This window comes from Lagenorhynchus albirostris, chromosome 4 (assembly GCF_949774975.1).
Source record: "Lagenorhynchus albirostris chromosome 4, mLagAlb1.1, whole genome shotgun sequence".
In the NCBI taxonomy this organism is placed as follows: Eukaryota; Metazoa; Chordata; class Mammalia; order Artiodactyla; family Delphinidae; genus Lagenorhynchus; species Lagenorhynchus albirostris.
Genome location: NC_083098.1, coordinates 111,105,582 through 111,132,577, shown reverse-complemented (window position 1 = coordinate 111,132,577; position 26,996 = coordinate 111,105,582). Strand labels below are relative to the sequence as shown.

At 42.9% G+C, this 26,996-nt stretch overlaps 1 protein-coding gene across 2 annotated transcripts in view; it reads left to right on the top strand.

Annotated features, from left to right (window-relative positions):
- STX18 (syntaxin 18) overlaps window positions 1-26,996 on the top strand; it is a 121,086-nt gene that overhangs the window by 46,194 nt on the left and 47,896 nt on the right. Inside the window, exons 1-2 of one of the 2 annotated variants that reach the window (XM_060148518.1) lie at window positions 21,562-21,629; window positions 21,724-21,796. Coding sequence is in view for 1 of the 2 variants with exons in the window: in XM_060148516.1 (XP_060004499.1) it covers window positions 21,562-21,629 (68 nt within the window). In the remaining variant the exon portion in view is untranslated. Of the gene's footprint in view, window positions 1-21,561; window positions 21,630-21,723; window positions 21,797-26,996 lie in introns of those variants that run through there. The other variant, XM_060148516.1, reaches the window with a different exon arrangement.

Genomic DNA, 26,996 nt, shown 5'->3' with positions numbered 1-26,996 from the left:
CTTCATAGCGTTTGCACTGTCACCTCAGTGTACTCTTATATGCGTTATGGAACTCTCAAAGCAACTTTGCAGGCCTCCAGTGTCTGACCCCAGTGTAAAGCTTTGCCTGTTGGATACAGTCCTAAAGGAGCCACCATCGGATACGGAGTTAAGGAGGTACAAGGAAAGAGTATATATTTACCTTGATTTTTTTGCACAAGAGGGAGTAGAGTTAAAAATATACAATGAGGTTGAAAGCCCATGAAGCTCTTTCCAGTTCCTGTGTTTTCTGTGAGAATGGGGCTCTTTTATCTTTCATAAGTTCTTGCATGTATAAGGTTAAAAGCAGACGGGAAATGAAGTTATTCCAACTATGCTTCTAATAGAACGTTGATATTTTGTTTTTACTAAACATCATATTGTAGAAGCTTCAAAATAGCATCATGCGTTGAGATTGTTTAAACCATTATAAGCGTCATTTTCTATTGATGCTTTAGAATAGATTTTTTAGATTTCTATTAAGGTTGGTTATTATAATTTGAAATAAAAGTGAAAAACAATTCATAGACACATAATATGTATTATTTATTTGGGGGCCTAATTGCTAGGGAAGTGTGCAGCCAGTAGTGAAGATAGGAAGATAGTAAGATGCGTCATTTTCTGATCTCTGAACCCAAATTCTTGACTCCTGTCATCTCCCCTCCACCCCCTGCAGAAACCCTTTTTTTTTTCATAGTGGGATGGTTTTTGGAACAACCAAGGTGAACACACTCTGGTGTCAAATCATTTACAGTTCCTCATCATTTTCTGACCCATTTTGCAGCTTACTACATATGCTAAGATGTCTTGATTCTCTTAAATGCTTGGGAAGGTTTTCCTTTGTAGGACTGTGAAATTAGCCGCGAACAGTGGGGGGAGGAAAATGCCTGTGTCTTTTCCAAAAAGTGGGTTTGCTTACAGAAGATGATGATAAATGTTTAGCATTCTTAGCAGCGCCTAAAGTCATGCGGAGAAATACCTATTTCAGGCCTCTCCAAGGACTTTGTCTAAAAGCAGAAACATTTGTAGTTTGGACTTTACTTGGGGTTTACAATACACTGTATGAGCACGTTACAAATATTTAACATTTATTTTTTGACATGATCATTGGTATCGTTGTTTCCTGATTCTACACTAAGCTCTTAACCTTTTTTTGTTTTTATCTTCTTTTTCAGAAAAGTCTAAATGGGTGGGTTTTTAAAAATATAATGGAAACAATGTGGCTTAACTTCTAAAATTATTCATTATGCAGAGAAAAACCTGAAGCTATAAAATTTAAATCTCATGAAAGTTAATCAAATTTGGTAGTGCACAGATTTCATCAAAACCTGAATTTCATAAGCCTTGAAAACTTTGATGTTTTAAAAATGTTTGAGGAGTTTGTCTTTACCATTCCTCAAATACACACATTCTTTCAGACCACTCGGGAAGAAAGTGCACAGAAGAGTGTTGCCGACTCCCTGAGGCGTCCCCAACTGGTTTCTAAAGCTGAAAGAAACTTCTTAGTCATATGGTGATAAGCAGAATTCAGAACATGTCTCTCTTTTATTTTAGCACGTGTGAAATAGAAAGTGATAGTGATCACAAGAATGCAATTTGAGTTATGACATGTTGATGGAGCTTCATACTAAGGCACTGTAAATGATATTTTTGGTTTCCTTATGAAAACAAAGTGAGTTCTGCTCTGAGTGATTCTCCTAATTGTTATTGTTAAGTTCTTTGCTCTGCTCTCTCTTTTGCTGCTCACGCTTAGATAATCTACAAATACTGTTTGGATCCTGTGTGTTTCACTTTCTTTTCTTAACGAAAAGTTTTCAGTGGGTGTAGTCCCTGAGCAAATGTTTTTCTTTCCAACAAAGTATTTAGCTTTCTATGCACACAAATTCACGAGTCAGTTAAAAGTGTTTGATTAATTTATCACAAAGAGTGCCACCTTGAGTAAAAACAATTCTACTCTGTGGAAAGTTCTTTCTTTTTAAAAGAGGGTCCTTATTTCTAAGAGCAGAGCTCTGATTTTAATTAAAGAGCATTTTATGCAATTTTTTTCTAAAGCTTAAGATTAATTTCTATGGTTACTAGGGGTATAAATCTCTAGATTGCTTTAAAACAGAGATTTTTGTTCAGGAGAGAGTTGACAGCTCCCTTTAAGAGAAGCAATTACTTAATTTTACTTTCCTAAGTTTAAACACATAAAAATATTTGTAATGATACCCCAAAGGCATCATAAAAATGTAAAATAATTGTACTCTAAAATATCTAAAATTACAGGAAATAGATCTCATTTTAAAAAAAGAACTGGGATTCATGGCTGGGGAACTGGGGTGTGACATACTTCAAAATCAGAATCTCTTGTCTGGAGCCTTTTTTTTAATGGTAAAAAAAAAAAATCTTTTCTATTGCCAATCATACAGACTTTAAAATATGTTCATTCTATTAGGAAATATTTCTTTATAGTTTCATTACCTTTAACATGTACCACTTTACGAATGTCTTAGATCCCCCTTGAGAGACAAACTGCTGTCTCTAGAATTAAATGGCATCAGTTGGCTGGTGGATTAACTGTATCGCAGTTACCCTTTAGGCTCTTTTTAATGATTATTTTTAAACCTACATAGCCCAGTTTTCTAAGCAGCTTTGAACAAGGGCAGCATAAATAGTTTCCAGTGTTTTACTTATCCAAAGTATACTTCCTTTTTCAGTAGATAATGTTAACTGGTAAATTGTTCCCAGGTTAAAGGTTTGTCATATTTTAATAAATATAGTGCAAGATCTATAGTAGGGACGCTTAAAGAAAACCCCCCACCTTTCCAAGTAAATGAATTAATACTTATCTTCTTTCCCACGTTGGTATTGTAGTATCAGTTCTTTTGCTATTTTCAGTTACTAAAATTTTAAGTGGGTCTTATATAGTAAAATGTCGTCATTTTATTAGGAAAAGTGAAATTAGATAGTTTTGAAAGAAAGGGTGTTTCTTACGTAATATGAATGCTGTTGGGACTAGGTATGCTTTTAGTTTAAAACGTGCCTGATTCAGGAATGCTTTGCATTAAATGAGTTTATATTTTGAGAGCAAAATGGGGGGGAAGAAAACTACTTTCCCTCCCTTTTTTTTTAAGAGACAAAAAAATTAAGTTGAATGCAGATATTGAAAGTGCTGTGAGCTGAATGTTTGAGCAACAAATGTAAACACTGATTATTGCAAATGTACATTTGGACCAATTTACTTTTATCTTTCAAGCGAAACATTTCCCACGGTTTTTGTGGGCTTTTATTTAAGTTGGGAAAGCTTTGGAAGTTTGTGTGAAAGTATAAATAAGTTTGGGAAAATCATGATTAGAGTTTGATAATAAACATGCAAAAGCAAATTGGGAAACTATTAAAGTCAGATGTAATATTTAATAATGTTTTCTCTAAAAACTCATTTTCAGGGAGAAGAATGGTGGTTTATGTGGCTCTGGAATAAAGACTTTGGCTGTAATTGAAAATAAGGGCTAAATATGAATTCTTCAACATGTATGAAATTTTGCTTGTTGTTTTTTTTTTTTAAGAACCTTAATGATTGTTTGGGAGTTCCCATAATGTCCCCCTCCAATTATGGGCACAAAAACTACATATGGATTTCCATTTAAAAAACAAAATACATACTTAGTTGCCAGGAAAATTTAAACTACTTTTTAGGAAAGAAGCATTTTAATGTATATATTTTTAATGTATGTATTTTAATGTATAGGGAGATTCCTAATTTTGCAGGGCGGAAAAAAATTTTAGTTCATTTAATTATTGAAATATATCATAATATAGAGTATAAACAAAAATAAAATTTAAAAACCTTAGTAGTCTGAAATTTGTTATAAACCTCATTGTCATTACATCAACCTCACAATTGCAAATTGGCATTTTATTTTTAGTTTAAACAAATTCTTGGGGAAATTTGTCCATTTTTTACTGTAATACCGGAAGTGTAAAATGATATTACATTTAGGTACTTTTGAAATAGTAGTCATGCCAACATTTGATCAGATACAGAATTTTTGAAAGCTTTCTTGAACATTTATAAAGTTTTACTTTCCTTTCTTTGACACACTACTGTATATGTCCTGAAAAGTGTATGTGTTTGGGATGGGGGGGGCGGTTAGTGTTACATTTTGATGACATTTTTTTGTTTGTTTGTTTTTTGTTTTTTGTGGTACGCGGGCCTCTCACTGTTGTGGCCTTTCCCGTCGCGGAGCACAGGCTCCGGACGCGCAGGCTCAGCGGCCATGGCTCACGGGCCACTCCGCGGCATGTGGGATCCTCCCGGACCGGGGCACAAACCCATGTCCCCTGCATCGGTAGGCGGACTCTCAACCACTGCGCCACCAGGGAAGACCCTTGATGACAGTTTTATTGCTTACAAATTGATATGTGATTTTAACTGAAACTTGTTGCTGGGATAAGAATGGAAAATTTTATATGCATGATGTTTCAGATGCTTTACCTAATGATCTGAAAAACTGTTAAAAGGAATTTAAATTATATACACTGGTTTTACTTTTAAAGCTTTCAACTGAGTTCTCAATATAAAATTCAAATATAGGACTTAAAGTATTTAGGTGTCTAAATATAAAACAGTAAATCTTAAAAGTAGGCTGAAAAGATATAATTTGATTCTCAAAATCAAGATCTCTATATATACAGCTCAGGATCTAACCATTATTTTTCTAGCTATTATTATACACAGATTGAAAAATATATTAGGAACTAATTATTTTCTGCTATTTTGAACACTTAAGTAAGAATCAGTTTTTATCAGTTTAGTCCCCATTTTATAAAAACTAGCAGTTAGCAATTTGCTATAGTCTCTTTAAATCCTAGAAACTCCTAACTTTTATTTTCATTTTTTCAAGCAAAGAGATTGTTAGAATGTTCTGTAACTTACTCCTTGAAGTAGTATTTTTGCCTTATTTTCACTTTCAGTTTTATGCCTTATTTACTCCAAAGAAGACCACAATGAGGGAACGCAATCTATATTTTTTAGAGGACAGGGAATGATGAAACAAGGCCCGGATTTTGCTTGGAATTTGAACATTTGTATTATTGTTTGAGGCTGGCATGCTCTGCATTTTATTCCCACTCACTCAGTTGAAAGATGACTTCGGAGGCAAGGCTGTGTATCTTGTTACCAAGCCCTCTTTCTCAGAGCTTCATGATAAAACGCACGTTGGTTCCTTTGCTTTTGTTTTCACTAATAAAGAAAAAATATATGTTTTAATAGAGCAAAGCACTTACACTTTGGGGGTTCGAATGTTATCTAAGCGTTTTCTGTTGAATGTAAATTATTGGCATCTATCAAGCAGTATGGAAGTTGAATGTATGTTTTCCCTCTGTACCACCCTCAGTTGATTTCGCTCTTCTCTTTGCTGATGTGAAGCAGAAACTGGACAAGGTAACAGTTTTGATGATGAGATTAGAGGTAGCCAGGCTGACTGTCTCCTGGCTTTTAGAGAACCTTATAAGCTCAGGGCCACCCCTTCCCCTTGTTTAGATATTACTTGCTCTTTTGAGTTTCAGATTACAGGAGCAATTGATCTGCATGACCTATCTTAAGAACTTTAACTTTGCAGTGGAAACTTAAACCAAATGTATATCCTCAAGAGACAAATCATCTTAAAACCAGGCTGTTGTCATTTTGATATACTGTACTGTTCTCTGAGGAACAATGTGGTAGAGGGCAGCACCTAGTGGACGGGACGTGCACTCGCTGCTCTTGGGTACAAGGTTTAGAGAGCCAGTCTATATTGATGTGACTCTTGCCCTTCCTTGGCTTGCAAAAAGGTGAGGTTTTATGTTGTTCCCAGCTCATAATTTCTACCCAGGGCTAGGATCCCAGGAGAATGAGATTGGGAGAAGTTGTGACATGTCAGTTTTATTTGTGGTTTTCCCACTTGCGTAGGTGTGTGTGTTGGTCCTTGCCATCTTCACAAACATTTTCTCCTCATAGTTGATATTATAATTAAAACAAAAAGATCGTTTTTAAAATAATTTTAACACTCCTTTTTTAAAATTTTATTTATTTATGTATTTATTTTTTTGGCTCTGTTGGGTCTTTGTTGCTGAGTGCAGGCTTTCTCTAGTTGCGGCGAGCCGGGGCTACTCTTCATTGTGGTGTGCAGGCTTCTCATTGCGGTGGCTTCTCTTGTTGCAGAGCACGAGCCCCTAGAGCGTGTGGGCTTCAGTAGTTATGGCACACGGGCTCTAGGGTGTGCGGGTTCAGTAGCTGTGGCTCACGGGCTCTACAGCGCAGGCTCAGTAGTTGTGGCGCACGGGCTTAGTCGCTCCGCGGCACGTGGGATCTCCCCAGACCAAGGATCAAACCTGTGTCCCCTGCATTGGCAGGCAGATTCTTAACCATTGTGCCACCAGAGAAGTCCCCCAAAAGGTCATTTTTTAAAATGTCAATAGGGCAACATTCAGTCTTTGGGGATTTTATGTTTTTGAGTGTATGTGTTTAACCTTAGTAATAAGAGACTACCTTTGGATAGAACTGCTTGTTGCCACAGCCTTTATACTCTGTTGCTAATCTGTTCTCTTTTTGAGAAGAGGAGTTGCTGCTGATTTATCAACTGGATCATAAATTGTTGGCTGCCCGTTAACAGAGAGTTGTGTGCCTTTGGAGTAAACTAACAAATTTGCAAAAACAGTGTGAGAAAATTCCATATTAAAAAAAACTTTTAATGCATCACAACCACCAGTTTTAGGTTTAGCTATTCCTTAATGTTTATTTTAGAATGAGAGATTCTTAATAAAATATATCACTCTTTCAACAGACACTTACTGAGTTAGGAACCTTGCCAGATTTGGGAATCTGAAACGAACATGACATAGTTCTTTCTTGGACGTGCCATTTTTTTTTTAAGTCTTTTAATTCTTTACCACAAAAGGAGTGAACACATTCCTGAGAAGTGGAATGTACTACAGTGGGGTATAAATGTGTTTATTTGCATGGTGTTTTCTGCTACAACTGGAAGAATTTAGAAGACATTTAGCAAGTACTTTTGGAGGAACTGATAAATAAAATTGATGGCTTTCTCTTAATAAGTTTGGTGTGTGGGAAGTTGTAGAAGCCTGCATGATAACTCTTCCTCAGTTGGGTTCTTCAGCTCGAGTTTTATGCTGAAAGAGCCCAAGCTTGGAGATGCAGCGTGAAGAATTTAAGAGCACAGGCTCTGGAATCTGTTTTGAGTGTGGACCTTGGCTTTTCAACTTGCTAGCTGTGTGACCTTGGGCAAGTTACTTAACAGCTCTGCGCTTCAGTTTCCATTTTCTCATTTGTTATGAGAATTAAATGAGATCATCTATGCAGTGGCATATTCAACACTAAACATTGATGATGATGATGATGATGGTGACGACGCTCGGTTAGTGCTTCTCTTCCATCTTCCCTTTTCTCCATGCTATAAGGCAGGAGTGTGAGTAGTTGTGACAGTGTGCTCAGTCTTTCCCCCACACCTGCAGGCTTCGCACCCCTGCCGCCTCCACCTCTCCCTGGTTACTGTTACCGCTGTGCAGATAGACTGTGCCGATGGACGGCCAGCAGCTGCTTCCAGGTGCTGAGCTGGAAGTGCTTCCTTAGGCACATGAGGTTTACAAAAAAGTTGTGGTCTCCTGTGTTTGTCTATTTGTTTGCTTGTTTGTTGAATTGTGTTTTGTGATCAGAGGGTCTTAACATGAACTCCAGTGAGCCAAGAGCCTCTGAAGCTCAGTATGGTGGACAGGAAGTTTTTTGTATCTTTGGGAATATTCATTTTCTTAAAGGAATAGATCAGACACGTAGCTTTGGTTAGTGTCTCAAAGGATCTGTGCCCCCTAAAAGGGTCAAGAACTATACGTTTGAAGTTCACAGTTCTTTCTGGAAAGCCACTCATGAAATTAAAGATACCATAACCCCCCCTAGAAAATGAAACTCAAATTTGACTTTTACACTATTTGTTTCGTAAGATATACAGACATAATTTTAAGGGTAGAGTTGAGAAGTTAATTTAATTTGAGAAACTCAAATATAAATGGAACATTTTTCCTCTTACCCCCTCTTGTCAAAGTTCTGAAGAATCATAAGAACAAGGAAAAGTCAGGAATACAGGCTCTGGAGTAGACCCCCTGATTTCAAATCCAGCTCTGTCACGTGCTAGTGGGACCTTGAGCCAGTAAGTTAGCCTCTCCCACTGTAAAGGGGGAATAATAACGGTACCTACCTCATAGGATCGTACCAAGGGTGAAATGGAGTCATCTGGACAAAGCCCTTGTGGCTCTTCTTGGTGTGTAGTAAGTACTCTGTGTTTGCCGTTATCATTTTGTTGCACATTTTTGTTTACCCAACAACATTTGTAATATGTACAAATTTGTTGCCTATTACAAATGGTCTTTGTCTGTTTTACCTCTACTTTATTGATGTGTGAACGTTTACAAATATTTCTAGTTTCTTTCTTCTGACCAGACTTTCCAAGGTTCTATAGCTGAGTTGCCTAAGTTAGAAAAACCTTAATAAAGGAGTATCCCAAGTACTTGGATCCTTAAAATCACGCTTGAAACTTTGGAGAGCATAAAAGGAGTGAAAAGAAACCAGTAGGGTTTGGTCAGAAGGAACGTTCTAATGGATTGAACGCCAAAAATTATCATGGAGTTTCTGAGGCGAAAGGACCTCTGCGGCCTGCAGGTGAGGAGTCCAGGCCCAGAGCAGAGAGTCTGAGGCCCTAGGGCCGGCTTGGGTCCCGGTGTGCCCGGGGGGCAGGGGGGCCTCTCCCTGCCTGGAGCTGGCCGCCCACCATACCTCCTGCTTGAAGCGCGGTGTGAGAGCAGGGTGGATGCGGCGGGCTGGCGGTGGAGTGCCAGTGTGAGCGGTGGACCTCAGAGAGGGGGCGCTAAATGCAGAGACTGCCTGGGAGGAGAGCACCTGTGCTGAGAGAAAGGAAGTCCTTGTGAGCCGAGAGAAGATGCGGAGGAGGGGGGACGGGGTAGGGGGAGCCAGCTGCACCCTCGAGACGCACCTCACAGACACTGAGCCAGCAGGGGTCGGCTGCTCCGCGTGCTTCGCCAGGGCCCCTTGTCCAGTCCGCATGTGCGGCCCTGGGTGAGGGTGGGATGGAGCTTGGGCGCTGCTGTGCCTTCCTCGGTTGTTTGCCTAAGACCTCTTCAGTAAGAGTACCTTGCCTCGCTGCCTGTGAGTCTAGCATGTAAGAATAAGCATTTTTGCTCTCACTGTGGCTCTTAAAACTCTAACCAGCCACTCCTTCTGATGCACAACTGAAGAAATGGCAACCGTTACAGCTCTGGGGGAGTGAGCTGTCTTGGACGTACCTAGGAGCGTAAGTCAGAATCCGGAGCAACCTGTGTAAGCGCCGGCTGGGTCCTGTGCCGTATTTCACCTCGTGCCTGGAAGTTAGCCTGATGGTGAGGGGCGGCTCTGCTGTGGAAGCAGCTCGAGGACAGCAGGCAGCAGAGCTGTCATCCAGCCAGCTCTTTTCAGGAGCTGGTCGTGCCCACGTGAGTTGTTCCCAAGCTGCTTTCAAGAAGGGCTTTTCCAGGTGCCCTGCCGCTGTGGCGTTGAGCCTGCATCAGGGCGCCTCTGCCCCTCCTACCTCTGCTCTTTGCTCCTGACCTTGGTACCCGTGGGGGCCACCTGTTGCCGCTGAGGCAGTTAAAGTTGGACTCCGCAGCCAGACCCTCTGGGGCCAATTGTGATAAGTCGCGGACTCGCTGTGGGGCCTTGGGCAGTGTGTTAACCTCTCTGGGCTTCAGCTTCCTTCTCTTCCATGGGGGTAGTAACAGTGCCTATCTCATAGGGTTGTCATGAGAGTTAAATAAGTTAAATATACATAAAGCTCCTAGAATAGTGCCTGGCCTGGAGTAAGCAGTCAATCAATGTTAGCTACTAGTGTTAACCACCACCTGTCCTCCACTTGTGCTGTATTTGTGCCAAATCCAGTTTATTTCCTTCCCCTGACTCCATAGCTCTCTGTTCCCCTCAGTGCTACGACTTTGTGAATGACCTTCTAGGTCACAGCTCTTTCACGTGACCTGGGTCCCTCCACCTCCCTTTCCATCCGCTGCCCCAGGGCAGCCCCCACGCCCATCCAGGCAGACCTGGCCTCGTAGGTAAGGCCCAGACAGCAACGAGGAGGTGGCGGAGGGAACCTTAATATGCTTGAGCACCTGCTTTGTACCAGACACGGTACCGACATTTTCACTGACAGCTTGTAGTCACCTTCAGTTACTGTCTCCAGTTTATACGTCAGAGTGTTAAAGCTCAAAGAAGTTAAATATCAATAAGTTGCAGAAGGCACTATCACTAGTCAGTGGCGGAGCTGGGATCTGAACCCAGGTCTGTGTGACTCTGGAGTTCATGCTTTGCATTACCCAGAGTGGACAGAGAGCAGGATGCGTGCGCACTCTGCACACACAGTCTACACACAGCCTCCGGACCAGACAGGATTTGGATTGGGTCTGAAAAGCGATGTGAAGCCATGTCAGCCCTGGGTTGGAACTCCCTGTCTGTCCTCCCTCCTCCCTTCCTCTCTTCTGCCTTATTATCTCCCTCCTTAATGTGTTTGCCCCATACTGGGTCTTAATCTGTTTGTCAAGAGAACAAATAAAAGGAAGGTGGGTTTTTTTTGCACACAGAAAAGAAAGTAATGATGATTAACTAGCATACATTTGCAAAGCACGAGCCCTGTCCCCCCAGCCTCATTGTGCACTTTTGGATCAGGTTGTATAGGTGAGGAGAAGATCTGATTTCAGAGTGCGGTTAGCAGATCTCACCGTGATATTTTTGTGGAGGAAACATTTTTTTTTAGTGGACTGAATATTTGGATTTCAAGTGTGTCTGTGGTTCGTTGATCTGACTGTCCACCGGGAGGGGTCTATAACTCCATGCTTCTTTTTCAGCCCTGTTTTCATTCCAGTTTTTAAAATGATAATTTTTACTTAGAGATGTCTTTAGTGGCAGAATGATCAGAATGGCAAATGACAAGGAGCCAGGGGGAAATATGGATATAGTGAAGACATAGTTCTTCATGGAAAACGTGATTTTAGTTGATGGAAAAAATGATTTTAGTCGATGTTAAGTCAGCTTGACTCTAACTTGACAGTGAACATCCTCTTAGGCGGCATTAATAGAAGCACAGAGGCTGGAACAGGGAGGTAATGGTCCTGCCTCCTCTCCACCTCCTGTTGACGCCGAGTATTGAGTCCATTCTCGGAACCACATTTGACTTTTGAGGCCAATAAATTCCTGCATTCAGAGACTAATAAGTAAGACCAGCAGCCGCAAGTGTATTTCACGTAAAGAATTCCTTAAGGGATTGAGAACATTTAGCTTACAGAAGAGAGAAGACTTGCGTGGGGGGCACACAATAGCTGAACTCGATTCAGAGTGAGAAAGAACTGTGAGCTGTGGTGGAGCGGATGGCCCGGAAGAAGCAGGGGCTCCCTGCATGCAAGCAGAGCAGGGTGTTACTTCCTGGAGTTATACTCTATGTCAGCTAGCAAATTGCAGGTTCAGATAGGCCAGGAGTGGACCGAGCTTTGGAAGTGGAGGGTATGTGCCAGCAATGCCAAACCCATGCAGTTTGGGGAGCCAGTAGAATGGGAATTAAAATGTTTAATGAGATTAAAGTGTGAACCTGAAGACAATGAGATGTAAAGAGAAAGCTGGGGCAGAGAGATTGAGGAGGAAGAGGTTGAGAACATGATATGCTTTTACTTTTTCTTGAGGTTAAGAGTCCTAGACCTGTTTTAAAATGGAATTGCATTGAGCTTCATGGGTCATTAAGCCCTACGGTGCTACTCAGCTTTTGAAAATTGTCATGAGTTCGTTCATTATGTCATTAGCACTAAGAATCTAAGATTTTACTTTTTTAATTTCTTAAAAGGAGATAGGGGCTTAGTATTAGAAAATAATACCTTTCAGGTTGCTTGAAGGTTAGTTGCTAATATCAGAAATTAGACCACTAAATTCATCTCAACTCCTGTTAATTGTCCTTGTCCCCTCCGTGTGACCCTCCCTATCGTCTGCTCCTCAGGATCTATGAAGCTGGCGTAGAAGGCTGGAACTAGAAGAATCACTCTCTCTCCTCTTTCAAGTACACATTTCTCTCTCTCTCTCTCTCTCTCTCTCTCTCTCTCTCTCTCTCTCTCTCTCCCTCCCTCCCTCCCTCCCTCTCCCCCCTCCCCGCCCCTCTATTAGAAAACATACGCTGAATTCTGGAAACTACAAACCAGTAAGGTTGGCACTGGTTCTCAGCAAAATTCCAGAACAGGTTATTTAACCACTGATGACAGTTTCCTTAGATCAAGAATATTTGTGTCTTCTTTTCTAGTGAGGTTTCCAGACTGATGGGGTAGAGCACTTTATATATTCAACTAACATTTATGTTATATATATGAACACATATATATGCATGTATATATGTAATGTGTATAACATATATACATGCAGCGAACATTTATAACATTCAGCTAACAGACACTTACAGCATGCCTCCCAAAGGCATCATACAGAGAAAGTGGGAAGTGAACCCAGAATGCCATATTTTAAAACCTCCTAGGGCCCAGCACATTTGAGTGCTTGGTGGGTGAGAAATAAGATGTTCCAGGCAAAACAGCAGTGCCAAAGGGCAGAGGTGGAGGGAGGAGGCTGGATCAGGGAAGGGCTCTGAGGGTCTGGGCTCTGGGGTGGGTGTGGGAAAGCAGGCAGAGAAGCTGGTTTGTGGGTGCCCATTCCTTTGGCAGATTTTCAGCCAGTGGTGTGGACAGGCCTGGCTGACCAGTTTCCTTTGTGGGGTGAAAAAGAGGGAAGAGTCAAAATGTCCTGAGATTTTCTAACTTGGGGAATAGAGAGAGAGAGAGAGAGAGAGAGGCTCTTTCTCTTTGTGGGGACAAGGAGGGGCTGAGAGTAAGTCAGGAGGATCGAGTGTGAGTGCTTGGATGACTAAGGCTTTGGGACATGTAGCTTTTGAGGCACCGGTGGGACACACAGTAGATGGTTGAATACGCTCCTGGAACACAGGAGGGAGGCAGGGGCTGGGTGGGCATTTTCTGTAGATGGTAAATTAAGCTATGGGTGGAAGGGGTGGGTTTAGCAAGAATGTGTCAGTGCTGAGCTTCATTAAGTTTCTGAGGTGTGCAAAGGCGGAAGAGGCAAGGAAAGAAGGTGAAGCAAAGTTGTCAGAGGTTTAGGAAGAGAACCTGGGGAGAGTGGGGTCCTGGAAGCCGAGGGAGTATGGTGCTTCAGGAGGGGCTTGTGCAAGGACTGGGAGAGTGGCTGCCACCCCTCCAGGGCCCTGTACGCGCTGAAGGGTGGCCTCGTACAGGGCGGAAGTGATAGGAGGAGGCTCAGACTCCTTGCTTATTACTTGCTTATTACTAAACAATTGCTGAAAGGAAAGAAGTGAAGAAGAACAGTTCATACATGTAATCCCTTAACACACTCACTGCTGTGACCCCAGCACCGAAGGAATGTCTGTGGCCATGCCAGGCTCTTTTGTGGGTGACCAGTCACTGGGAGCTTCTCTAGCACGGGGATGGGGACAGGACTCAGACAACCCTCACTGTGACTTCAGCAGAGTCGTCGCGCTCCAGAGCTGTGACGGTTCTGAACTTTTAGCTATAATTGGTATTGATGCATTTTTCAATTATGACTGAAGGGAGGTGGATTTGGAATTTAGTTAGTGGGCCTCCAGATTAGACTTGGGAACCTGATCCTTGTGAAAAGTCGTTTTAGCTTATCAGTAGTTGGCAAACATTTGTACAACAGTGGTTGTTCTGACTGTCCTTTGGCTGCCTACTAAACTGGACAGCAAGCTGTGTCCACTGATTGAATGAAAAAAATAACGATTTTGTGTTACAGGGAACTTTTTACAATAAGCCAGAGGGCCTTACCGGAGTCTCTTTAATCTTTAACAATGGCTGTCTCTTGCGGAGGCAAATTATGCAAATCAGTACTTAGTGTTTCATAATCAATCAGGTCTTTGTTGGAAGTGTTATGAGCGCCAGAACAGAATTCCTGTGGCGGGGGAGAGTAGTTAGGGGAGTTGCAAGTCAGGCCACTGCTGTGATCTGCAGAGGACACTGGTGGCTGCTTTGAACACCCCTGCAGTGAAAATGCAGTCGTGCTTTGAGAAGAATCCCTCAGTTTTGTAGCAGGGTTTTTGTTTTACAGTTTATCTTGCTTTGGGTAATTTACAAAACACCCACGAAGGAGCAGCTAGCAGGTCTGTGCTGTGGATGACACACATAAACAAAGCTGGGCCCGCCGCCTGGGACGGCAGATGGCAGCCATGCTCCAGAGCTGCCTTTGTGTTGAACCTGCCAGGAGTGCAGTGTTTTAAAACCTTGGACTCATCCAAGTGCACGTGTCTGTTTCAAAACAGTGTCATTTCAGCTTCAGCCTGCACAGCACAATTAACCTTTAATAATCCTTTGATTCTAGATCAAAAATACAGAACCAGAGAAAATTTTAAAGCCTTTGGGAAAAAACTGTGATATTTTTGAGAGTTCCTGTTACTACTCCTGCTATAATACATGTGTTGCCATCTAGTTGGTAATGTAAAGTATATAGCAGACTTACTGTGTTTGGAGTTTATTTTACCCTGCTAGTAATTCTTGAAGCGGATAGAAAGTTCAGTTCGGAGCATTAAATCATTTTTGGAGAGCCGCTTTGGGCTAGGCATATGCCTGAGCAGATTATGTCCGATAGACATGAAAACATTTCAAAACAAGATGGTGACATCCCTGAAAAAGAGATGCTTGAGAGGGGTCCTTAACCTGGCCTGGAAATGGCAGAGAAGACTTCCGGGAGGTGTATCCCCTGAGCAGAGTAGGAGTAAGTCAGAAGACCGGGATTGGGAGATGGGGGAGGGCTCTGAACCCGGAGAAGTCAGCAGGGCCAGGAACACTAGGGGGTCCCAGGCTCAAGGAATTGGATTTGACCCTGCGGGGCCTGGGGAGTCAGTCAGTATACACTCTTAGTTAGGCAAGATTTACCATTTTGTTTAAAAACATTTTTTTGTCTGGTTGCAAAGATTACACATACGAAGTGTAGAAAAATTTTAAGGTACGAAAAGGTATTAGGAAAAAGCAAAGTCTTCAAATCTTAACCACCCAGACAGCCATCAGTGTTTTGATGAGCAGTCTTTTAGATTCCTCTCTCTCTCTGTGGGTTCAGCTTCAGGTCTGTATTTCATATAGTTTACCTAAGTACATGCTGTGCGCAACCTTGGTTTTCCCTCCATTCAGCAACATGCTTGTGGGCAACCATCCATGGGGTTGATTTGAGTCCCTGGGGCTGAGTCCATGTCAAGCAGTGCACATATTGGGATGTCTTTGTTTGGTCTCTCCTAGTAAAAGCTTTATGTGTAACAACAGGTAATGTGAGAATCTGTTTTTCCCTGTCAAATGCATCTACTATAGGGACCACTGCTACTGTTTTTTATAATCAGTCTGCTTATACGGTAGGTGTGTTTTGTGGGGAAGTTCAGTGTCTTGATGATTTTTGAAATTAGCCTTATTAGAATACAGTCACTTAAAAGTGAACTTGATTTATCTTCAGAGAAAGAAAAGGATGAGTCACATGAATGCCTGTCATTTTAGAATGGAGTTTAAACAACTGTTTAGTTGAGTATCAGCTTTGTGGAGAAGCCAGATCCTGGCTGACCCTGGAGTGTGGCTCTTGGCTTTGCGCTGACCCATAGCTGTTGACATTGCATTTGACCTGAACAAGGCATCTCAGCATTGGGTACTTTTGATCTTAAAACGTTCTGTGTGCACTGTGGTGAGAGCAGCCCTCAGAGACCCACTGCGCTCGGATGGGATGGTAGGTTTGTCTTTGTGGGCAGACTTGCAGAGGCTGAAAGCACACAGGTACTTGGTTTGGGAGTCACAGTCCCCTGTTTATTTTGAACCATTTATATGAAATGTGTTACTTCAGTGTCTTCTTATCTGTAAAGTGGGATTATAGTGGAACCTATCCCACAGGGTTATTAGGAGAAGTAAATGAGCTAATTGATGCACAGTGTTTAGACTGATGCCGGCCACACAGCATGTGCTCGATAAAAGTTAGCTATTAACTCGTGCTATTTCTATTTTTAAAGAATCATTTTTACTGCCCTCCCGTTGTAGTGAAGCTCAGGGAGATTAAGCAACTTGCTCAAAATTTCAGTTGGCAAAGGTTAAGAGTTTAGGGAGTTTATTAAAAACACCTCTTTTTTCCCAGCACAATTTTGGAACTACCTGAAAGAAATACAGGAGTCAGAACGTGAAAAAGCCAAACGGAGAACCTGGCTTTAGATTTGTGGCCAAATATGGGTGGAGCGCTGGCCAGAACAGACCATCTCTGCCTGTTGCCGAGTGTGCTCACTGCTGTCTCCAAACCCTACACCAGTAAGTCCTCTTCCCTCAGACGCGTGAGTGAAGCATTGGGAGACAGAAGAGGAAGTTTGTCCAGCTGGGGTCCCTCCACACGAAGCCTGAAGGGGGTTGGGGGAATCAAGGTCCCTTTCAGAGTAAGTGGTGGAGATTGAGCAGAGATTAGAACCAAGAAGCTCAACCAACTCCCTGGATTCCGTACCTGTTTCTCTCGTCTGCCCTGCTCCACCCAAACCCCTCAGTCTTTTGCCCGGAGTCTGCTCCTCTGCTCATACCCCGCCCCGCACTAGGCGAGGAGGTAGAGGAACTCAGACACGGGGAAGAGACCCAGTCCTGGAAGTTGCCTTCATTACTTGTTTAAACTGTGTTTTGAGGCAGTTTGATGATTGATACTCAGGGTGAACGGGTCGCCATTGCACCGCCAGTCTTTCTGACCATACTGGTTCCTTGCTCACAGCTGTGGGCCTTCCTCCCAGCATCCCTATGGTACTTGCGAATTCCAAGCCTCCCGTGTCACAAACACAAGGAATAACAGCCGAGCTTGGAGGAGGAGACTTCAGTGGTAAAAACAGGCACTTTGGATATGGGCACGTTCCTACTTTGAGTGACTTATAAAACGAGCGCTCTACGTGGAAACATTCAAAAAACCTTTCTTGCAGATCTTTCTGTATCCACTGTAGTTGAAAACATTTTAAAAATCAATATATACAAATGCTGTCACATGAAACCCAGTTTATATTTCTGTGAAGAAAAGCCTCAAACTTAAATAAGCTAAATAGTAATAGTTTATTAGTCTTTTGACCATATAATGTAGAATAAATAACTTAGCCTTTGAGTCATACAGACCCGTGATCCATGCCACTTCTTCCCCTTATTATCCTGTGACCGACCTCACGTGGGCCTCAGTTTCCATGTTTATCAAACGGGAATGGGGGTAACTTCTAACTCAACTGATTGTTATAGGGGAGCCGATGACGGCACATAGTGAGCAATTCACACACTTCCTGGCACACACATGCCTGGTATGTCACTCTTGGGTAACATCAGGTGTGTAGTGCACTGTTGAATACAGACACAAGACAAAACAGCTTGCTGTTGCTCACTGGATGCTTTTCTCGGTTCCCAGTCATCCCTCTTTGTGATTACTATACTGGGAAGCTGCACTTACCACCTGCCAAGAATCTGTGCTTAAATCTGGGCATTAAGAACTCAAGCCTGATACTTAGAATGCTGGGTTCCATTCAGGCTTCGCCCCATGTGTTCCTGAGCAAATTACTTACCCTGTCTCTGACTTAGTTTCCTCATCTGTAAAATAGGTGTGATGATGTTACCCATCTTGTGTAGCTGGGAGAATTTGATGAGCTAATGTGTGGGGAGATCTTGGAACAGAGCCTGGCACGTAGTAAACTCAATGAAGGTTTTGTTGGTGGTGGTTTTTTTTAAATGGCATTGATCCACTTAAATGGAACTTTAAGCAAGGCTTGCAAGTACTTAGAAATAAAATAGCTAGAGATTTTGCGTGGGGTTGAGGTGTTGGTTCAAATGTGGGTTATTACTAGTTTGGCAGCAGAAAATCTGTACTTCAGAATCACCAAACATGTTAAAAGAGAGTGCAAAATGGGAGATTTTTTAAAAAATCATGTTTTGTTAAGAAAACATGTCAAGTATGTACTAAAGTAGGCCGAGAGTGTAAGGAGCCCGCCTGTGCGCACGCGCCCATCTTCAGCTGTTAGCGCAGGACTGATCCTCTTTCGTGTGTTCCTCCCCACCTCCATATTATTTTGAAGCAAATCTCAGGTATCATGTCATAAGAAATTGGGATCACATCTGTTGTACTTTAAGGGAAACTTCTTGTAAGCATGTTTTCTGAGATGCCTGCGGGGCCTTCTTGTTCCTGGCACTTAGCCCCTTGCACCATTCTACCCTGGTGGACTGAAATTAGCTAAAGCTGGGGGGTGCTGCTGGGTCTAGCCTACGTAGTAGATTCCTTTGGGCCCATTCAAACTTTTCATTGAAAACTATGACTCCTTTTTTTTTAAAAAAAAAAAAAACTGTTTTGGATAAGGCTTTAAACAGGTATGCTATGACTGAATGTTTGTGTCACCCCAAAATTCATATGTTGAAGCCCTACTACCCAATGGGATGGTATTTAGTGGTGAGGCCTTTGGGATCTAATTAGGTCATGAGGGTGGAGCCCTCGTGAATGGGATCGGTACCCTTAGAGGAAGAGACACAAGACCACCATGTGAGGATTCAGCAAGAAGGCAACTCTCTACAAATCAGGAAGAGGGCCCTCACCAGGCACCAGATATGCTGGCAGCTTGACCAGGACTTTCCAGCCTCCAGAACTGTGAGAAATAAGTGTTTGTTGTTAAAGTCACCCAGCCTGTGATATTTTGTTATAGCACCCCAAACTGAGACAAAGTGTATTAGTTTCTTATTGCTGCTGTAACAAATTACCACAAGTTTAGTGGCTTAAAACAAGAAAAACTTACTATCTTCTAGTTCTGTAGGTCAGAAGTCTAAAATGGGACTCCCTAGACTGAAATCAGGGTGCTGGCAGAGCTCTGTTCTTTTATGGAGATGCTAGGGGAGAATCCATTACTTTGCCTTTTCAAGCTTCCAGACGTTGCCTTCATCCTCTGGCTCCCTTCCTCCATCTTGAAAGCCAGCAATGTTGGATTGAGCTGTTCTCCCGTTGCATCGCTTTGACTCTCTCTTCTGCCTCCCTCTTCTCCATTTAAGGACCCTGTGATTACATAGGGGCCTACCTACCTGGATACTCCAGTATTAATCCAGGGTATTCTCCCTATTTTAAGGTCAACTGATGAGCACCGTAATTCCATCTGTCACGATAATTCCCCTTTGTCATGTAACATAATATAGTCACAGGTTCCAGGGGTTAGGACTTGGACATCTTTGGGTGGAGGTAATGGCATTACCCTGACTACCACAGTAGGTATAATCCTTTGGGGATTATTCAGTACCCACTATCTATTCAACATTTAGTAAAAGTTTCTGAGGCTCTGCTTTGCACCAGGAACTGTGCCTGACAGGTTCTGGGGAAAGAGAGAGGACCCTTTAACCTCTAGGAGCTTGCACTCTGGTGAAGAGAAACCAGTCGGTAATGAGTCATTGTGGTCTGTGGGGAGCGCGGCAGGACTGAGGCCGCTCAGGACTTTTGGAGCTGAATTGTGAAGGGCCTTGAGTGCTGCATTTGGGGTTTGGACTCAATCCCATTGGTTAGGCCCAGAGATGACAATTAGCTGCCCTTTGGCAAGTCGGCCGGCAGAGATGCTTCCTTTGGCTGCAGTGGGTTTTAAAACCAGAATTCATCCCTGCCCAATGCACTGCACCCTCCATTCCTCTTGCTTTACTGCTTACCTGGCCCCTTGCAGGCAGGGGTTGGGGAAGGGAATGGAAACCACTGAAATGTATTAAACTTAACTTGATTAAATCTTGTATGTGGTACAGTAAATACCTTATTTGCACATCTCTTAAATTTTTTTCCCAACAATCTTAAAAGTCAGATTTTAAAATGCAGCGTCAGTGGAAAATAGGAGTAAGAGTGTGAGGAAGGCAGCTGTGGCTTAGTGGTGGAAGACGGGACAAATTTGAACTCAGAGTCCCAGGCTTACCTCTGAGCCCCACCAGGCACTAACCATGTGACTGGGAACGAGTCACTTAGCTTCTGCAAGATTCACTTTCCCAACCTGGTTAATGAGCGTGGTGACGTCAGTGCCCACAATGGGCTGCTGGGAAAGAACAAGGTCGTGTGTGGGGAAGTTCCTCACGGAGCCAGGGATGCTGGACAGACTCTGGCTGTCTCAGTTGTTGTTTGTAATCTGGTAAATAAATGAATATTGTGGCCATAGTTCAGTTTTTCTTCGATTCATGCTCTTATAGATGCCTAAGGGTGCTTTTCTGAACCACATTTGCTTTTAGTCTAGACTCTGTGAGAAATTTAACTGAACCCTTACTGACCTGTCTCCAGACAAATGCTGAATGTTTCTTTAGTGGTAAATACTATTTTTGCATTTAAACATTTACTCATTCCACAAATACTGACTGACACCTTCTGGGCTTCATGTTGTGCTTAGAGCCATGCGGGAAGCTGTGCAGCCTCTCCTTGCGTGGTTCCTAACCCCCAAGAAAGAGGCGTGCATGCAAAAGTGAAGCCAGGGGACGTGGCTGTGTGTAGCTGAGTGCCCAGTGGGTGGGATGCAGAAGTGCTTTTAAGTTCAGAGCAAAGTGAAAATTAGCCTGAGTTGGCCTTGACAGAAAAACTTTCATGAAAAAGATGAAAGTTCAGCACATCCTTCAAGGATGGGGCTCCGTATGTTTGGAATAAGTACAAAGGACATTAGGAGGAAACTAGTGTGAGCTGTGGTCAAAGGACAGAGCAGGCCACCAACTTAGTTAATCATTCTCTCCTTCTGGAAACACTTTTGTCCATGTTGACCATGATCCTAGGTTTCTTCCTACCTCTTTTTATTTTATTTGTTTCTTAATCCCTCATTCCACACACATTACCTGACACATGCTTTAGTACTAGAAATGAGCCATCACAAATTCCGTCCTCTGTACTTTTGTGTCTGTTTTGTTCATCCGTGGAAGTAGGGAAAATGGAGACTTGCTGTGTAGGGATAAATCGTTGCTCCTGCATCTTTTCTTTAATTCTGCTGCTCTGCATGGGCCCTATTTATACACTTGATAGCTCCAGCCTTAGAATCCATCCCCTAGAACACTTGGAAGAAGGAATATTTTTCTATAAAATTTTGGATATAAGACATATAAGGAAGGGAATTGGCCTTTATTGAGCACATGCTCTGTAGTTACTAGACATGTACTATCTCATTGAATCTCGAAGTTCCTTAGAGATCATCTCTTCGTTATGTCACAGATCACAACAATTACAGGAAGAAGGAACCATCGGTAAGAGACCAAGACCCAGGAATGTGGGTGACTTTCCCAAAGCCACCCAACAAGTCAGTGATTATACAGGAGTCTAAAACCAGAGATATCCAGTTTGTAGCTTCAAAATCTTTTTACTACCTGCATTCCATTCTCTGCTAATTTAAAATTTGTTGCATATGAGCGCAACATATTTATCCATATAAATCGTTTGCTTTCTTTTCATTATAGATTTCACACATTGGCAAACTGAGAGATTTTCTTCTCGAACACAGGAAAGATTATATTAATGCTTATAGGTAAGTGTCTATTTCTTACCGTGATTTTAGTGACTGTTCTTTTCCATACCTATATTCCTTTTGAGCTTTTTGTCCTCACTTTTTACTAACTTAGGGTTGTAATGGGGAAGGTCAGTTTGGCAGTGGAAGAATATCTGCAGAGCAAAAAGGGGCTCCCCCCAGCCAAGGTAAGCTCAGCCATACCCCATGTCCTCAAAGTCACCATATCCTCACAGCAATGTCCCCTATTCTGATGTTCCCATGTGTCTGTAGCTCTTTGTGTGCCATATATGTTGTGAAACATGCGGAGAGAAATGGGGCAGTTTCTCATTGAATGCATATTGCTGAGCAAATGAAGAGATAATGCAGGTCATGTAAAAATGCCATTTGGAAAGACAAGAGCTCTTGCCTCTAGTGAAGAAACTTTTGGTTAGGTTGATTTTTAAAAAGAAAAAGCATTTTGATCAAGCCTTCCAAAGTGGCTTCTGGAATAGACTCCAGCTCTCAGTAGACACAGGAACACCGCCGTGCAGATATCATGCCTCCTGCTCTTCCCTGACCTACATTTGCACCTGGCTTTAGTGTGGCATTTCTACCATAGGAGTCAGCTTCAAGCGTATTACCTAAATTAATGGAAAAGTTGGATTAGACATACGAAGTGACATCATTAGAAGCATCTTTTTAGGAGTTCATCATTATAAAACAAGGGATTTTGCCCTTCAGAAGCCTTCCTATCACAGTTAGAAAATACAGAAAAAATCTGATTTTTAAAAAAACTTTGTCAATATATGCAAAAATGAAAATGTTTCATATAAATTCTTTAACAGAGAAAATAATTATGCCCCAGGTGAATTTTAAATAATCTCTACCAGTTTGTCTACTTCATACTTTTAACTGTATTTCATTTGCATAATTTTGGAATATACTAAATTATTCTAATGCTTAGTACCAAGAAAACCTTATTTTAAAGTTCTCAGTTAAAATAGTTGGTCACCACTAGATGGCAGTGTAAATTTTATTTCTAAAGGTGTATGTACATCAGATGCTAATTTTATAGTGCATAAAAATGGAAGCGACAGTCATTTTGGAAAGCTTAATAAAACTGGTATAAGCCTGTCAGTTCCAGCTCCTTTCTTTAGTACTTTACAACTTAGTTTAAATAAGTGGTTGTAGAGATCTCTCATGGAAATCCATTATTAACTCCCCTTTTCCTTGAAAAGGCATCCAGCCAGGTGAATGCTTTAAAGGTTGGTTTAGTTCAGGCCACCCTGTCCCCTTATTAACCGTGCAAACCTGAGAAAGTCACTTAATCTGTAAAATGCAGTGTCTTCCTCTAAACCAGGGGTCAGCAAACCACAGCCTATAGGCCAAGTCCAGTCCGCTACCTATTTTTGTACAGCCTGTGAGCTGAGAATAGTCCTTATGTTTTTAAATTGCTGGAGGGAAAATAATAACAATAGAGACTTCCCTGGTGCCTCTGGTTAAGACTCCTCCCTCCCAATGCAGGGAGCCCGGGGTCCATCCCTGTTCGGGGAACTAGATCCCACATGCATGCCGCAACTAAGACCTGGTGCAACCAAAATAAAGAAAGAAAGAAATATTAAAAAAAAAAAAAAAAAAGAAGATGAAATTAAGGGAAGATGCTGGGCCAGTGCCCCACCTCCTCTTCCCTGGTTAATCAAATACACTGTCCCTCCTAACAGTATACTTGTAATACATAAGAAATAAAACCAGGTTTTAAAAATAATAATAATAATTATAATAATATTTTACCACATAAGAAAATTATGTGAAATTAAATTTTTGGTGTCTGTAAATAAAGCTTATTGGAACAGCGCCACACCCATTCATTTGAATGTTATCGCTGGCAGCTTTTACACTATGACAGCAGAGCTGAGTGGCTGTGACAGGCTGTGTGGCCCTCAAAGTCTAATATGTCTACTATGTGGCCCTTTCCAGAAAAGGTTTAAGGAGCCCTGCTGTAAATAATGAGAGTGATGATCACTTGCCACTTGTCAGGAGATTCAAATAAGACAGTACAATTGAAATGCAGTGCAAAAGGAAAAAGCAATGAGGGGACTTCCCTGGTGGCGCAGTGGTTAAGAATCTGCCTGCCAGTGCAGGGGACACGGGTTCGAGCCCCGGTCCGGGAAGATCCCACATGCCGCAGAGCAACTAAGCCCGTGCGCCACAACTACTGAGCCTGCGCGCCACAACTACTGAAGCCCGCGTGCCTAGAGCCCGTGCTCTGCAGCAAGAGAAGCGACCGCAGTGAGCAGCATGCGTACCGCAACGAAGAGTAGCCCCCGCTCGCCGCAACCAGAGAAAGCCCGAGCGCAGCAACGAAGACCCAATGCAGCCACAAATGAATTAAATAAATAAAATTTTTTTAAAAAGCAGTGGATTTATAAAAAGATTATAAGGCTGCTATTCTGTAACTTTGCAGTAGTTTTATACTTTTGATTATAATGGTGGGATTAAGGCATTTCTCCTCGAACAGCACAGCTCAGCTCCACACAGTGTGTCAGTGTTTCCAGAGCAGGTGTGGACTTAACTCCGAGCCCTCATGCCCCTGCTCAGGACAGTGGGCAGCTGGCCTCGGCCTCCCCCTTTCCCGGCTACCGTGGCAGCACACTCTGGGGCGGAGGACCAGGCTCCCTGGAGCCCATCTCACCCTGCCACTTACTGGTTGTGTGGCTGCACCGTCAGCAGAACTAGAGCTCCTGAGGCTTTCTTAGTCTTGACCAGTCATTACCCCATTATAGAAACTCAGTCTTTAATTCCTTTTCCCAGTTGCAGTTCATGGCCAGCCAGTGCAGTCTGAGTTTCACTCCTACCCCTGTTTTGGTCCCTTTGAAAGATCAGGGACTTGGAGGGTCAATCACACCTAGGTTCTAGTCCCATTTCTGCCATGTATTAATCACGTAAGTGTATACAGCTCACTTCACATCTTTGTGCTTGCTTTTTTTGTTTGTTTTTAAATAAAGTGTGGATAATGTTCTTGTGAGGATTAAAAGAGATGTGTGAGAGTTCCTGGCACATAGAAGTCCCTTGGTGAATGGTACCTGAATTGGAATCCCATTTGACCTGTGATGAGGTTGCAGCAGTGGTCAGTTGATAAAGCAGGCACCTCTAATTTCCTGCCAGAAGGGGGAGGGAGGGAGAGAAAGAGAGAGAGAGGATGCCAGAGTCAAGTCGACCTGACAGAGATGGACGTGTTCTCAGCGTGATCACTAGTGAAACCTAGGGTGGCGGCAGAGGTTAGGTCTGCAGGAGGGTGACCTTGCTGAAGGCTCCTGAATTAGACGCACTCAGCCATTAGTGCCACTGAACGGTCACAGCCCCGGAGCACAGAGAGCACAGAGGCCCCTGATAGCATATGAGAGAGAGGGCAGGCAGATCCCAGAGGAGAGGACAGAGAGGAGCTGTGGCTCCATGTGTGTTCACGCCCATGCCCAGGTCCTTCTGCCAGGCTGCCAATCAGAGAAGTCCCTGCCCCCAAGGGAGGGGCAGGAGGGAGGATGCTGAGGTTAGGTGTCACGCTAGAGGAGTGGATTCATGTAGAAACAGGAGGACTAGGGAATAAGCATTCCCCTCCATGCCCTACATTCTCTCCAGATGGAGAAAGGCCATCCTTATCTTCTCCCATCAAGCTCTCCCTCCCAAAGGTGGTAGACTGTTTAAAGCCTTTCTTTTTTTACTGCTCTGCCTCCCAATGCAATGTGCTGGCCTTGGCTTGTTACTGAGAAGATTTTGGATGGAGTGTGATCATGGAATGGAGAGAAGTATTACCTTCAGACCCATAAAGCTATGTTAGCTTGGCATAATTAGGAAGCTGTAATCTTTTCCACAATGTAGAGCTCAGACTTTATTGACCCATTTAATTTTTTTTAAATAATGACATTTTACTAGAACAGCATGCAACCTAGGTAGCCTCTGGCTGGATCTCTTGAATGATTTTAATTAAAACTGATTCCTCCACTTCTGGTAGATGTACCTTTTCCTCAATATCCTGGCAACGAAACAATACCACCTGGGGGAGAAACTTGGTTTTTGTTGTTGTTACTAATAGAATAACCATACTGTCAATTTCCAGTTTAAAAGGTTAATATATAATGTCTCCTAAAGGAACATCACCTTTTAATTGAGTAATCAGTTTTATCAAATTAACCTTTAGACCTTTTCAATTTCACTGAGCTGAGTTTCCATTAAGTCAAAATAGAGTAGGAGGATGTTAATCTAATGTTTTTGGAATTAGTCCTTTATAGGTCTGCTCCGTCCACAAGGTACATAGCCACTTGGAAGTGGGTACCTGTCTTACTTATTTGTTCCTGACCCCGTTAGCCTCCGTTTCCGGAGAGGTGGTTTCTATTAGGGGCGGCACAGTACTCACCACCCCTCTGCTCACTGCTCTCACTCCGCCCGCCTTGACCTGACCGGGGAGTTGGGAGGAGGGTGGAGCGTGCTTGCCCAGCCCCTTCCCCTGTCTCTTGGGTCTTCTGCCTCAGGTAGAGTACATTCTGTCTGGGGTTACCATGTTAAGCCGAACTAGTTAAGAAAACAAAATATTGGGGAGGGTTGGGATAGGGAAATAGGTCTCTGTTGCTTTTCAGGTTCTGCTGAGGGGAGGACCATCCATTCCCCAGGAACCTGTGGGCTTCCTTCTCTCCTTCCAACGACCCCCTGCCCCCGAAAATGTGGACCCTGGGGTTGGGGCGTGGGAAGGTGCCACAATGAGGGAGGAGAGGAGCCTGACCTCCTGGTTGGCCCTGGGAAGAGCCTCAGGCTTACTCCTCCCTCTTCTCTTGGGGTCCTGTCATCAGGATGGACACATTCCCTGCCCCTCTGTGCCTCCACTTTTCCAGGGAAGGCTCTGGAAGGGGGGGTGCCCGCAGGTCTCAGGGTGGGAGTGAAATAAATCCGGGAGGGACCTATTAAGGAGCACAGTTGTGTAGCTGTGTGTCAGGCCTCTTCAGGTCGGCCTCATGCATTAAGTGAGGTCATTCAGAAAGTATTTGGCTCTTGAGATATTGATTTATCAGCCTACTAAATCCTAGGTATTGCTCGTGATGATGGGATGCAGTAATGAACAGACAGACAAATGTCCCTGCCTTTATGCAACTTATATTTTGGAGAGGACGATAGAAAAGAAACAAAATAAATGAGTAAAACATAATAGTGTTAGAGCAGGATAAATGCTTTTAGGGGGAGGGGAGAAGGGAAAATAGAAAATGTCAGGGAGGGTACAAGTTTATAAACGTAGCTTAGGGAAGGACTTTTTAAGATGGGGGGGACATTGAGTAAACACCTAAAAGAAGTAAGCAGTCAGTTGTTTATATAGATATCATCCAGGGAAAGGACATTCCAGAAGGAGAAGACAGCAGCAAG